This window comes from Adiantum capillus-veneris, chromosome 14, assembly GCF_014529385.1.
Source record: "Adiantum capillus-veneris isolate H3 chromosome 14, ASM1452938v2, whole genome shotgun sequence".
NCBI lineage: Eukaryota > Viridiplantae > Streptophyta > Polypodiopsida > Polypodiales > Pteridaceae > Adiantum > Adiantum capillus-veneris.
In genome coordinates this window covers 6,143,534-6,157,740 of record NC_140944.1, presented here as the reverse complement: position 1 = coordinate 6,157,740, position 14,207 = coordinate 6,143,534, and the positions used below count along the sequence as shown (strand labels likewise).

Sequence of the window (14,207 nt, the reverse complement as noted above, 5' to 3'; positions counted from 1 at the left end):
ACCATGCAATCATCAAGATGGGCAAGCAAATTTTGGAGGGCGCCTTAGCAAGCAAGAGGTATATGCATCTAGATCGGGCCATGCAAGCTATCCTCATCCAGGGAATCACCTTCTAAGCAATCATGGAGTGGGTATTAGGAATGATGCAGATAAAAGTCAGTATTTTCTGGATGCCATTCAAAATTTTGAAATCATATATGCAAACTATCTTGGGTTTGGACATGTTCCTGAAGAGGCCGCATGGCTACAGTTAATGCAAAAATGGATGCAGGTTGGCTAGCACAAACTGTCTTAGTGCATTGCAGGCAAGTGGAAAGCGAGTGGGAATTGTGAGGCTTGTAAGAATTGGCATGGCCATAGCAAAGCGAGCGGCTGAAGCTTTTGGGTGTCCAATGGCATATAAAGGTAGGTCAACAAAGTTAGGAATACCTTATTCTTTCTATTGCGATGCAACAGAGTTGGCAGCTAATTCATACGTTTCGATGATCACTTGCCCCTTGATGGAGGGGACAAAGGGCAACATTAACCCGAAAGTCCTTGATGCATTGGGTCCGGGTGGATTCTCATAAACATAGCTTGAGGTTTGATAGCTCGAGATTCGATAGTGGATGAAGCAGAACTTGTGAAGGCATTGGTGGAGGGCCGTATTGGAGGAGATGTCCTGGATGTGTTTGAGGATGAGCCTCAAGTCCCCCAAGAGCTGATGTCTCTGGATAGTGTTGTTCTGACTCCTCATGTTGGTAATTTGACATGGGAAACCAGGAGGGCTATATCAGATCTTGTTGTTTCCAACCTTGAAGCCTATTTCGCTGGCAAGCCTCTTCTAACTCCGGCCCGAAGGTAAAATAAGCAATCTACCCACATTGATTAATGGAACTATGACGATTCTCTCGTTGGACATACTTGCTACCATTTCTTATCTACAATGTGACTGCCCTCGTTGCATCTTGCATGCGCATAATCAAACATATCCCATTCCTTGCAGTAATACCTCCTCATCCTGCATCTCGTCGTCTTACTTTGACCTCTATTCGCATCTCCCAACCTCTATTGTATGTGCTCATCTGCCATATAGCAGCTATAATATGCCAAACAGGCCGAGTGTAATTATCACCAACAAAGACTTAGCATTCCAAAGCACATCGCACACTGTTGTTAATATCCCCATTCTCTCTCTCTCTCTCTCTCTCTCTCTCTCTCTCTCTCTCTCTCTCTCTCTCTCTCTCTCTCTCTAAGGTGAAAGCGAATGAGAAGAGCTTTTATAGCTAAATCGCGTATATGCGACAACCAATGCGGGCGCAGTTGAGATTAGCAACAACAATATACTGAATCGTTGCTCTTCAGCAGCTGCTTACGAAGCAGGGAATGCTAGTGGTGTGGATTTGAACGCACAACAGTTACTTCGGAGCTCCCTTCTTGCCATGCTAAACCGCGTGTAGGCGACATGCCAGTATCTCACATCACCTACAATGTAAAGACCTTTTTCTTGCTAAATCGCGTGCGAAGACAACCAATGCGGGCGCAGTGGAGATTAGCAACAACGTTATACTGCATTGTTGCTCTTTAGCAGTTGCTTACGAAGCAGGGCCGAATGATGGTGTTGTGGATTTGAATGCACAACATCATGAATAACCACGATTCGGTGGCTGAATGCAATTATCGCTAACAGAGACTTAGCATTCCATAGCGCATCGCATATATTCTGTGTGTGTTTGTGTGCGCGCATTGGCCAGTATATCACATCACCTAGCGTTGATAGAATTACAAAATGGATGCACCTACCAAGAAAGCTGCAAGTCGGAGACGCTGATGGACACTGCAGAGGATTGCGATGAAACGTCTCCTACATTGAATTAGTTATCAAACGCTGAAATTGTGGCGATTGTCATCGTCCTCGCAAAAAAATTCTTTAAAAATCATGTTTTGTTTTTACATACGCCTCCCATGTGGCACGTCCTGAAGAATCCTCTCTCCATTATATAAGTTAGAGCTGCGTCCCGCTTGGAACATACAATATGTACAGTGCATGGTGTCGGGTCCATGTAGGCCGTCCCACAAAGTTATCACGGGACCAGGTTGCACTCCAGCCCCATTTCCTTCGCAAGTGAAAACTTGCAGCGCATGTAGAGCATCACCTCCTCTTCCCGGTTATCTCTTCTCGTTTCACTGGCTCCATCCAGTCAAAGACCTAGCTACCTTTCCGTTTCCTCCTCTTCATGACGGCCAATTGTCGGTTCTTCTTGCTATCGAAGCACCACAAGCGTGGTTTTTTTCATTCTGTGTGACCAACAAAGTGGGTGTTTGGCACGGCATGAGACTGTAGGTCCTGTGCGGGACGCAGCTCTTACGTACTAGCGGGAAATTATTTCAGCTGGGACTCAGCCAGGGAGCTCCTACAGCCCGCATTTTGCGCTGAAAAGCGCCCGGCAACGTCCCTGTTCCCGGGGGGGGCGGGGGTGTTCGGGTCCGGAGAAGACTCTTCCTGTGTATAAAAAGCTTCAAAGCCCGGGCTGGTGTGGGCAGCCTGTTTTTCTGACCAGGCAGTGTGTAAGCGGCTCCGCTCTCCAACTTTTGAAGTTTCGAAGCTGACAGACTGTTGCTTACCCTCAGCACTGCTTATGCCGTTTGTGACCTAGGGTGGCAGCTGGTGAACATGGTGTGGTTTCAGTGCGAAGACTGCGGAGAGAACTTGAAGAAGCCGAAGCTTGTGAACCATTTTCGTGGTTGCTCAGCGCAAAAGGTAGAGAGAGAGAGAGAGAGAGAGAGAGAGAGCCCAAACCCCAAAACAAAAAGTTCAGCTAAAACTGGCCTCTTTCACCTGTATGTGCTGCACATCCATCTGTCGTAAGAGTAATCCCAGGAGACCAAGGACAAGTCTGGAACCCAAACCTATATCTCAAGAGGAAATTCCCAAAATGAATCTACCATTGGTTCACAATGTCATTCGTTTGAGTTTCCTGTTCTTATTCAATCCCAATAGTTGTCAAAGATCAATTCGAAGAATCTTGAATCCAGACCTATAACTCGAGGAGAATCGGATAAGGAATTTACCACACTTGGTTGATAGAAAGGTTATTCGGGTTTCCTCTCTCTCTCTCTCTCTCTCTCTCTCTCTCATTCATATATTTTTACACTAAAGCAATGCTTGCCTATCACTTTTGGGGATGGACGAGTAGGCATTACCAACCAAAAAGAACTTCGGGAGAAGGTTAGAGTGTAGTGGGGAGGGTGAAAGGCTCACAACCATCGGGTCTCAAGCAACTGATACCATTGTGAGAATCTTTGTCCTAATTCTATTACTTCATACTTATTTACTATGTTTCTGAACAGAACTTGAAAAGATAAATGACTTAGGAGATTGTGTGTGTGATTGATTCATTGAAATTGAGTACAATAGACTCCTTATATAGCAGACAAAAGAGTCACAAATGAAAAGACGCGTTTTATGGTGAAGAGACATGACTGTAAACATAAAAACACAGTAGCTGCAACCATTGGGTATAGGGCTGTGACCAATTGTTGAAGGAGCGTGGCTTTTGGTGAAAAGGCATGTCTCTAGAACGAAGAGTCGTGACCATCTAAGCGTAAGGGTTCTCCTTGGCATGTCACTTCTCGTCATAGTTACCTGGAACGCGGAACAGGAACGGTGACAGGGACCCCCGTGGAATGGGGGAACGGCCAGGGGTCCGGAACGAGAACGGCGTGGAACGGGAGGCATAAAGGGTCCCAAATAATGCAATTTTTAGCTCTACATGTTTGAAATTTGAATATAAGTAGTATTAGAGTCCTTTGACTTAATACTCACAAAAAACTCGATTTGAAAACCCCTAGGCCATGGACTATGCGAGAGAGAGCTTGAGAGAGAGAGAGAGAGAGAGAGAGAGAGAGAGGGGGAGAGCTTGAGACTCGAGAGTCGAGAGAGCTTAAGGCTTAAGCCTTAGACCTTGAGCTTTGAGGGCATGTGGATTTTCTTGAGAAGGGAATGGGTGTGAGGGGGTGCATTTTGAGTCCTTGCACACTTTAAAAAACTCCTAATGTTCACTGCAAATTTGCAAAAAACTTTTCATTTCTCTCCATTTTTTAGAGCTGGCCGTTCCGGGCGGTTCCGAGGCTGTTCCAGTAGCAATTGATCATCCGGAACGGCAAAACGTTTTGGCCTGGCAGGGGTGGAGGGAACGGCGTTCCGGCGTTCCAAGGCTTAGGGAACGCGTTCATTGGTAACACTGCTTCTCGTATTTGCCAGAGTAACAGCGAACCGGCGGAACTGGTTCCTGCCGTTCTTGGAACGTGTTGCCACTTGAGGTAGCCACTCGGAACGGGTACTGGAACGGAACGGCGTTCCGCCCAGATCTGCAACTGGAACACTTCGAAACTCGGAAGGAGGGTTGGTTGAATGGAAAATTTGAAATTCAAATTTTTGACCCTTTTTTTAAAACCAGGCCATTCAGGGGGCAGCGTTTTTGAACGTTTTTTTTTTTGGGGGGGGGGGGGGGGGCTATCCTATAATGGTTCAAGGCCTCCTCGAAAGCTCATCCCTCCCTCAAGGCTTCAAGCTCTCAACCTCAAGGCTCAAGGCTCGCTATGACGCCGCTCACATGCTCTAGCCTCTCCCTCAAGCCTCTCTCGAGTCTCTTTGCATCCCTTGGGCCTCAAGCCTTCAAGGCTCAAGCTTGAAGCTCGGAGCTCTCTCCATTCATTCTCCCTCTCGTGTCTCGTCTCTCTTCCTCTCTCTTGGGCCTCAAGGCTTTAAGCCTCAGGGCTCAAGAGTCAAGCCCTCAAGCTTCAAGGCTTCAAGCTCCACTTGGCATTTCTCCCTCACTCTAGTCTCTTCCTCTCTCCCTCTTTTGCTAAAGGCTCAAGTTTCAAGCTCCACGTCGCAACCTCTCTCTCTCTCTCTCTCTCTTTTCAAGCTCCCTCCCTCTCTCGAGTCTCATGGCCCAAGCTTCCGCATCAAGTGAATGTGTGCCCTTGGGCGCGAAGAAGAAGAAGGATGAAGCTTCATGGTGGGATGAAGTGCATTCTTGAGTGTTGGGAAAGGTCGGTGGTGCAAGTGCATGGAAGTGCCAATCCGGCACAAGTAAAGTACGTACTCACCTCCTTAAGCTAGAGGAACAACATGTAGTGTCAGAGACGGGCACCACGTGCCAATAGAAAAGATCAGACTGAACATACTTTTGGCACTTTTATAGGACCGGCATGCTTTCAGAAAAGCACACGCCTGATGCTCTGATACCACTGTCACAAGACGTGCCAATAGAAAAGAACAGATTGAACATACTTTTAGCACTTTTGTAGGACCGGCATGCTTTCAGAAAAGCACACGCCTAATGCTTTGATACCACTGTCACAAGACGGGCACCACGTGCCAATAGAAAAGAACAGACTGAACATACTTTTAGCGCTTCATTAACAATTGAACTGAGAGAGAGTGAGAGAGACGACCCGACACGGAGTGGCGGAATTCCACCCTAGAGAGTATTGGCCCCAAACCTTGGCGCCCCTTTCTGTATTTCTTTATATTGCATCAACATAGTACAAGCAGGTACTCGAGACTTTGCACCTTCGCCAGGAAGCATGCCAGAGAATGAGTCCTAACCTCATATTTAAAGGCCCTAGGCCCCAAAAGCAGTTTACAGTAAAAAGCCTTCAAACTCAAAAGCATCTGGTCCAAAAGCAAAGCCAAAAAGCTGCCAGTGTAAATCACGGAAATCTGTACAGCTTGCCACGTCATCAGCCAGTGTAAAACGCAGAAATCCGTACAGCCTGCCACGTCATCATGCCAACGCAATTTTTGGAAATCTACCACGTCATCAATTGCTCCGCCAGCTTTTCCTTTGTGTGTGTGTGTGTGGGTCCTGCTTTATTTTAACCCTTTATGTCACTTGGGGCCCCATCGGACGGGGTCCCCATAAGTTGGTAGGACTTCTTCTTTTGTTACTTGTTCTTCTTAGGGTTTAGGCCCCTCGGTCGACATCTGCAAGTTGACTCCCTTCTCCAGGGCTTTGACACGCCAGCAATTTGTGACAGGGAACGAGTGATTCAAGCCTCACATGTACAAGTCAAGCAGAATGATATTGTGTGAAACAAATATGATTTTTGATGCGGATACAAAATTATTATTGAATGCAATGTGGCTATGTACACTGCACAATTGCTCCAAGCAAGAGGAGCTAACCGCTAGGCTGAGAATGCGGACGGCAAGTCGCTGAAGATCGGGACCATCTGAACCATTTTCTTGCCACCGCAAGACGGAGGAAATCTTGGTGCGATCAATTTGGGCATTGGCTATCCCAAATGATTCTCGCATATCCTTGTAAAATGCAAGCTGATCCTTAATTTTGTGCTCCATGTCACGACAGGGTGAAGCTTCTTCAAGATGGTGTTCCAATGTGTTTACCTCCGAATCATGCTCCTATCCTGCACCTTGGAACTGTGAGTGCAACACAAAAGATGCGCCATGAATTGGTGAACTATAGGCATTCCACCTGCTACTGCAGAGGTCTTTGATTTCTTCGAGCCTATCTGGGTCCTTCTCAAGATCTTGAAGCGCCTCGACCATGCGATCCATTGCTTCATAGACCTTGCCAATGCAAGGTTGCATACCATTCATCACTCTAAGCAAGTGGATCACTAGTTTTACCATTTTGTCAAGAGTCTTCAGAGACTCTCAGAACTCAGGATCCTCTACCTTCCCTGTACAAATGATCCTTGTGACTGTACTTACATGGGAAGTCTCAGTAAACTCTGTTCTGATAAAAAGTTGACATACTGTACTTTGACACTCTACAAAGCGGCTTACCATAAGATAGTTGTAGGTGAAGCACATCTCACAATACTTTAGAAGCACTTTGCCATCCGATCGCTTCAAGAACTCGGCTCGAAGTATGTTGTGGTTGTTGATGAAAGAATCCACCTTGGACGTGGATGCAATGAGAGGCTCTATCCAAGGTAGTTTGCCGAAATCCTTCAGGAGGTTGTTAAGGCAATGTGCCATGCAAAAGGACACCGTGATGTGAGGATAAATGCCCTCTAAAATTGCTCCGGCTGCCTTGTTTGATGCCTCCCCATCGCTGACTAGACCTATCACAAGGTCCGACCCAATGGTCTCTATGGCAGAGGCCCACTCTCCCGCAAGGACATCCGCTAAATTTCTTGTTTTCGTAATGTCATGGGAGTGAGCAAAATACATCTCCCCTTTGGATAGGCAACACTGCCATGAATGGACCTCCTCCTAATGTCGCTCCATCCATCCGCAATGAGGGTCACGCCATACTTCGTCCATTGCCTCTTCATGTTGAAAATTGCCATCTCAAGTACTCCAACCTACATAGTGCACACAAGAGATATTAGGATTTACTATTTAGATGAGAATGAGAATCGAGATGATTGATCATGAGAAAATGATAGTCTTACCGAGCCTTCATGAAGGGGATGTGATCATGATAGAAAAGTATACTTGCATCCACATCCTCCTTCCTTTTTGGATCCCAAGTGGCATATATGGGGCCTTGGTGAGGTCTGGGAGTGGAGACCGGAGTAGTATTAGGCATTGAAAATGCCGATCGAGATGATGTCGCCCCCGTCTCCGCCATTGCTGCATTACTATCACCACCGATCGATGAAGAAGGTGTAGAAGAGGGAAAACCCAAGTCGTTGGGGTTGATTGTGAGATGCTTCGGCTTGGCCGCTTCTTTCTCTTCTTTATTGGCTTTGATGGCGGCATCCTTGGCTTCAAATACCTTCAACAATTGCTCATTGACCGCCTTGCATATTGCTACATGTCACAAGACGGGCACCACGTGCCAATAGAAAAGAACAGACTGAACATACTTTTAGCACTTTTGTAGGATTGGCATGCTTTCAGAAAAGCACACGCCTAATGCTTTGATACCACTGTCACAAGACGGGCACCACGTGCCAATAGAAAAGAACAGACTGAACATACTTTTAGCACTTCATTAACAATTGAACTCTGAGAGAGAGAGTGAGAGACGACACTCGACACGGAGTGGTGGAATTCCACCCCAGAGAGTATTGGCCCCAAACCTTGGCGTCCCTTTCGGTATTTCTTTGTATTGCATCAACACAGTAGAAGCCGATACTCCAGATTCTGCACCTTCGCCAGGAAGCATGCCAGAGAATGAGCCCTAACCTCATATTTAAAGGCCCTAGGCCCCAAAAACAGTTTATAGTAAAAAGCCTTTAAACTCAAAAGCATCTGGTCCAAAAGCAAAGCCAAAAGTTGCCAGCATAAATCACGGAAATCTGTACAGTATGCCACGCCATCAGCCAGCGCAAAACACGGAAATCCGTAAAGCCTGCCACGTCATCATGCCAATGCAATTTTCGAAAATCTGCCACGTCATCAATTGCTCCGCTAGCTTTTCCTCTGTGTGTGTGTGTGTGTGTGTGTGTCTTGCTTTATTTTAATCCTTTATGTCACTTGGGGCCCCATCAGACAGGGGTCCCCATAAGTTGGTAGGACTTCTTCTTCTGTTATTTGTTCTTCTTAGGGTTTAGGCCCCTCGGCCGACATCTGCAAGTTGACTCCCTTCTCCAGGGCTTTGACACGTCAGCAGTTTGTGACATCTCCCCTTCTTGAAAGAGAGTAATCGTCCACGAATACAGCATATCTACAAAACAACTCAAGTTAGCTCAAAAATTTCCGAGGGACATTCCGAGGGACAATCAATTTGCTCTTTTTGTTAAGGAGTTAGCTTCTCCTTTCGGCTGTTTTGATCAAGGAGTTAGCTTCTCCTTTCTGCTCTTTTGATCAAGGAGTTAGTGTCTCCTTTTGTCTAGATCGGAACTCTCGATATTCCGGCGTAGTAAAATTAGCCATCACACCCAGACCGTACTGATCTTCCACGAGTGTCTTGATGCACTAAAATTACATACCCAGGCAATCTCATCCAATTAGGAATATTCAGTAATTGGCACATCACAATGCAACACAAATGCTTACATATGCATGCTACAAGACACAACAAACAACGCCGTTGAGCACTCCCCTGAGACAAACGGTCTGCGATATGAAGATACTCAACGACTACCTTGTCACTCCCCCCGCAATAACCTAAAAAGGTCCGGGCCATGAGCTCAGCGGACTGTACAACCAAACGCTCCCCAGACCGCAGTCTGCGTCGTTCAGAGGTTTTCTAGCATACAACGGAACGCTCCCCAAGCATCGGCTTGCGTTGTTCCGAGGCTCAAACAATTCCAAAACAGTATAGTATTTCTCACTTCTCCAACCGAGAGTAAAATCACCAATCATTGAAACCAGTATTAAAACCAGAGTCAAACAATTCAAAGCGGCACCAAGACAGGTCTAAAACAGATAGCATCCATTTCAAACAAATTCCAAACAGGATCACCAAACAAGTTCTCAAACAGATTCTCAGACAAAATTCAAACTTAAAAAGCAATCTCAACATCAGTTGAGCTCGAAAAGTCGATTGACTTTTCATCCTAAAACCTGCACCAAAAATTAGGGTTAGGTTCCTTCCATGAGGTCGTAGCCGAGCACAGCATGGTCTATCAGCTCTTGGACAGAGAGTGTTTTTGTTGGCGGCGATGGTAGTCCCAAGATAGCAATCGCACTGGACCTCCAAGGTCATCTGCTCGTGAAGAGACATCTATTGGGAGATGTCGAGAAACTTCAAGTTATAATCTGCTAGGGATTCCATGGCAAGCATTTCAGAATACCTCGCTGTGCCAGAAGTTGCACTCCGAAGGAAGATGTCAGAAACCATATAACTTCAGGCAATTTTTTTTTCTTAAAAGCTGGCCAAGTCCTTGGAGTATGCTGCTTGGTAGTTATCAACATCTGTATGGCACTGCCTCTGAGAAAAACAACAGCTTGAAACAAATCTTGGATCCTTCTCTTGCAAGTGAGGCTTATGCCCTGTAAGACATGAGCGGTGAAGACGGGAGGGCGCCCGATGCGCGATGAAGTAAGTGGCTGGTGCGTCCGGGTTGGTGGCCGAAGATACCTCGAATAAAATTGCGAGAGTGGGAGTGGCTGATACGTTCGGGTTGGTGGCCGAAGATACCTCGAATAAAATTGCGAGAGTGGGAGTGGCTGATACGTCCGGGTTGGTGGCCGAAGATACCTCAAATAAAATTGCGAGAGTGGGAGTGGCTGATACTTCCGGGATGGTGGCCGAAGATACCTCGAATAAAATTCCAAGAGTGGCTGGCTTATAAGTCCGGGTTGGTGGCCGAGGATACCTCGAATAAAATCCAAGAGTGACTGGCTGATAAGTCCAGGTTGGTGGCCGAAGATACCTCGAATCAAATTCCAATAGCTTTGTTTGCAAGATACCTCGAAGAAAATTCCAATAGCTCTGTCTTCAAGATACCTCGAATAAAATTCCAATAGCTTTGTTTGCTCTTTTGTAGGACCGGCATGCTTTCAGAAAAGCACACGCCTGATGCTCTGATACCACTGTCATAAGACGGGCACCACGTGCCAATAGAAAAGAGCAGACTGAACATACTTTTAGCACTTTTGTAGGACCAGCATGCTTTCAGAAAAGCACACGCCTGATGCTCTGATACCACTGTCAGAAGACGGGCACCACGTGCCAATAGAAAAGAACATACTGAACATACTTTTAGCACTTTTGTAGGACCGGCATGCTTTCAGAAAAGCACACGCCTATTGCTCTGATACCACTGTCACAAGACGGGCACCACGTGCCAATAGAAAAGGACAGATTGAACATACTTTTAGCACTTTTGTAGGACCGGCATGCTTTTAGAAAAGCACACGCTTGATGCTTTGATACCACTGTCACAAGACGGGCACCACGTGCCAATAGAAAAGAACAGACTGAATATACTTTTAGTACTTCATTAACAATTGAACTGAGAGAGAGAGAGAGAGAGAGAGAGAGAGAGAGAGAGAGAGAGAGAGAGAGAGAGAGAGAGAGAGAGAGAGAGAGAGAGAGAGAGACGACCCCCGACACGTAGTGGCGTGATTCCACCCCAGAGAGTATTGGCCCCAAACCTTGGTGCCCCTTTCGGTATTCCTTTATATTGCATCAACACAGTACAAGCAGGTACTCGAGACTCTGCACCTTTGCCAAGAAGCATGCAAGAGAATGAGCCCTAACCTCATATTTAAAGGCCCTAGGCCCCAAAAGCAGTTTACAGTAAAATGCCTTCAAACTCAAAAGCATCTGGTCCAAAAGCAAAGCCAAAAAGTTGCCAGCGTAAATCACGGAAACCTGTACAGCCTGCCATGTCATTAGCCATTGAGCCGTTGCATGGACTCAGATCTCTTTTATAGGCAATAACTCCGTATCTCTTTGGGAAGCCCACAATAGAACTGCTCAATTTGTTGCGTGAAGGTGATCTTTTTGAAGGAATAAACAGGTAGACAAGTATCCCAGAGTCTCTGGCAATAGGTATCCAATGTGTCATCGTTGGTCATCCTCAAATAATTCCAAGCGGTGATCACGTCTTGTTCCTATTGTTGTGTGAGCCATGAAGAAGTGAAAACTTGTTTGAATTGCAACCAAACAGTCGGTGCTTCTGTGCGTAACAGTAAGGTAGACCACCATGTTTGGGCATTCCCCTCCAGATAAGACGCCGCTCTTCGTACCTTGGAGTGCTTTGAGTAACACCCTCCCAAAAAGGCGATGTCAAACTGTTGGATAAAAGCGAGTGCTCTGTGGGTATCCCTAAACCCTGACAACATATCAAATTTTAGAGCCTGCCCACCCTCCTTAAAATCCTTGGCCTTCTTGCCCTTATTCTCAAGATGGTCGTATTGGTTTGCTCGGTAGAGATATTTCTCTTCATCGTGTACATAGGCTCGTCGGAATCTGAACTCTCAGAGGGCGAAGAGTCCTCATCTGAACTCTTTAAATGCCTCTGAAACTTCCTGTAGGATCTTCTCTTCTTTGCCTTCTTCTTGCCTTCGTTGTTTTCCCGAGTCTTTCTTCACTTCCTGTCTTTTCTGCTCTTATCGCTGGAGTCTGAGCAAGATGAACTCTTCGAACTGTCAAAAGAGGATAATGATGAATTGGGATCATCCTTTAAGCAAACACGCTTCTCTGGTTTACTGGCGGCCTCAAAGGTAGATTTGTGACCCAAGTAGCTAGGATAGTCTGTTGCTCGACTTGTTTTCCACCACTGCCTCTTTGTCTCGCTCTACAGCTTCATCAAATTCATCCTGTGTACATGCTCTGTCTAGATGCTGCTGGTATAGTTTTCTTCATTAGAGCCGACTTGACAGGTGAATGGATGGCGGCACGCCATCGGGAGCGCACCTCTTCAAGTGGATGCTTTGCCAAAAATTTCACGTACTTTTCCGTTGGCATGTGGCGCCCCTCCTGTTATAAATCTTGTCCTTGGTGCACAAATAGGCAAAACCTTTTGCCACCCTCAACAATCTCAAATGGTGCCTTCCTTGTTGAAGTGTGAACAATGTTGCTATAAGCAAACTCCACCAATGGTAAATACTTCTCCCATTGAGACGTATTTTTTAAGAGATGTAGCACTTCAATAAGTGTAAAACCATTGAGGTAATTTTCTTTGACTGTCCATCTGTCCATGGATGAAATGAAGAAGAGAATTTTGAGCATGGTACCCTCATTCTCACCTCCAAAACAAAGGCGTAAATCGGGGGCCTTTATCTCAATAGGCTTGTGCCATGAAGAGGGTCTTACCTCTTGAGCATCTCGCTCAATAGAGGCCTCAGGCAACGTCTAGTTGCCCTTTAGTTGGTAGCTTCGATGTGCCAATAGTGCACTAAAAGCAGTTCTCACTCAGGGACGGTCTTATGACTTAAAAGTTCCTTGAAGGCTGTGTTTAGAAGCGTGGTGGCATCAAATAATGAGTGCCGAAAACTACATCAACTTATACATACATACCAGTAAAAGGATTTGAAACACACCACCATAATGATTATATATGGGGGCCATCACACCTTGAAGTGCTCCTTTTTTTGAGTCATATGATCACCTTCTTGAACACAATTCTTTGTGGTAACCAGCAGAAATTGCAGCACAAATGTGAACATGAGTTGTTGAAAAAGAAAACACCTTCTTAAACACAAGTCTTCGTGCAGTAGAAACGTGAGTTTTTTTGGGGTGGGGGGGAACAAGAAATTGAGTTTAAAAGGGCCTGATCTGCCAGTCTTGCAACTGATCCTAGGCAGGGAACCTCTTCATTCTTCAACATGTTGAGGGCATGGTCACCATGAAACACGTGTCAACGACTCTGACGAGATGCAATGTTTCGCATCTTGAAACGTTTCGCTGACCTACAGAAATGCATGCCGTTTCACTAACAACAAGTTATCCTAGTTTTAGGCCTCTCAAAATCCATCTATGAAGGTTTTGATCCCACGTATATTGTGCTCGAAGGCCACTCAAAATCCATCTGTGAAGGTTTTGATCCCAGTGCCCATGTACATCGTGCTCTAACATTAGGTTGAAATGAAACAATTAAATTGTCTGCAACAGTACAAACATTTGATGACAAGGTTACACCAGTTGACCGAAGATGTTCACAATGCAGCATTCATCGATAAAATGAAGTTGCTAGAGGTTTCAAGTTTAGAGTTCTTCTTGGTTTGCATTTCTTGAAGCCAATAGTGACATCTTTTCCCAGTAGACTCTTCCAAGCTGTCCATTGTTGTCAAGCCCGTTGCTGTTCCTTGAACCTGTTGCAGGCCGCTGCATATTACAGGTCACTGAACCAGCAACAGTGAGGCAGGTTTTGGGCGCAACTTGTCTACTGTAGACCATATTTTCACATGCAGTTGTTTGCTAGAGCAGGCGAGTACATTTCTTGCTCAGTGGAGGTCAAAGGCCACACTCTCAGGAGTGCTGACTAAGGCACAAGATGAGCCTCTTTAGAAGAGAGAGTGCACTGCTTCCTATGTACAAGCAGTTGCTGTTGATGATGTCAGATACTGCTACTGATAGCTGTAGATGCTCAGATTCGCCTCAGAACTACCAGAGGTGGGGCAATAATAGCTTGTAGGAAATAGGGCATTATCCAAGCATTGAGAGTGTAGCAGTCAAGGGAATGAGGTTGAGAAGTACAAGCTAGATTGGCTATAGCGGGAAATATCGCTTTTGACACACACGCACGTGCACACGCACGCGTGCGCGCATGCACACACACTTTTTTGTAACTCTGATTTGATTTATTTACAAATGGGAAACCTCAAAGTGAGGAAAACCCATCAG

At 45.8% G+C, this 14,207-nt stretch overlaps 1 protein-coding gene and 1 pseudogene across 3 annotated transcripts in view; both read left to right on the top strand.

Moving 5' to 3' along the window:
- The first annotated feature begins 335 nt into the window (after nucleotides 1–335).
- Nucleotides 336–844, top strand: LOC147441835 (hydroxyphenylpyruvate reductase pseudogene; annotated as a pseudogene).
- A 1,375-nt stretch (nucleotides 845–2,219) lies between these two features.
- Nucleotides 2,220–14,207, top strand: part of LOC147441834 (zinc ion binding protein) — a 151,381-nt gene continuing 139,393 nt past the window's right edge. The window contains exons 1-2 of one of the 3 annotated variants that reach the window (XM_086528234.1): nucleotides 2,220–2,547; nucleotides 2,637–2,740. In XM_086528234.1, coding sequence (XP_086384360.1) covers nucleotides 2,654–2,740 — 87 coding nt within the window. In that variant the 5' untranslated portion in view covers nucleotides 2,220–2,547; nucleotides 2,637–2,653. The remainder of the gene's footprint in view (nucleotides 2,548–2,636; nucleotides 2,741–14,207) is intronic. The other 2 variants (XM_086528232.1, XR_015190156.1) reach the window with 2 other exon arrangements.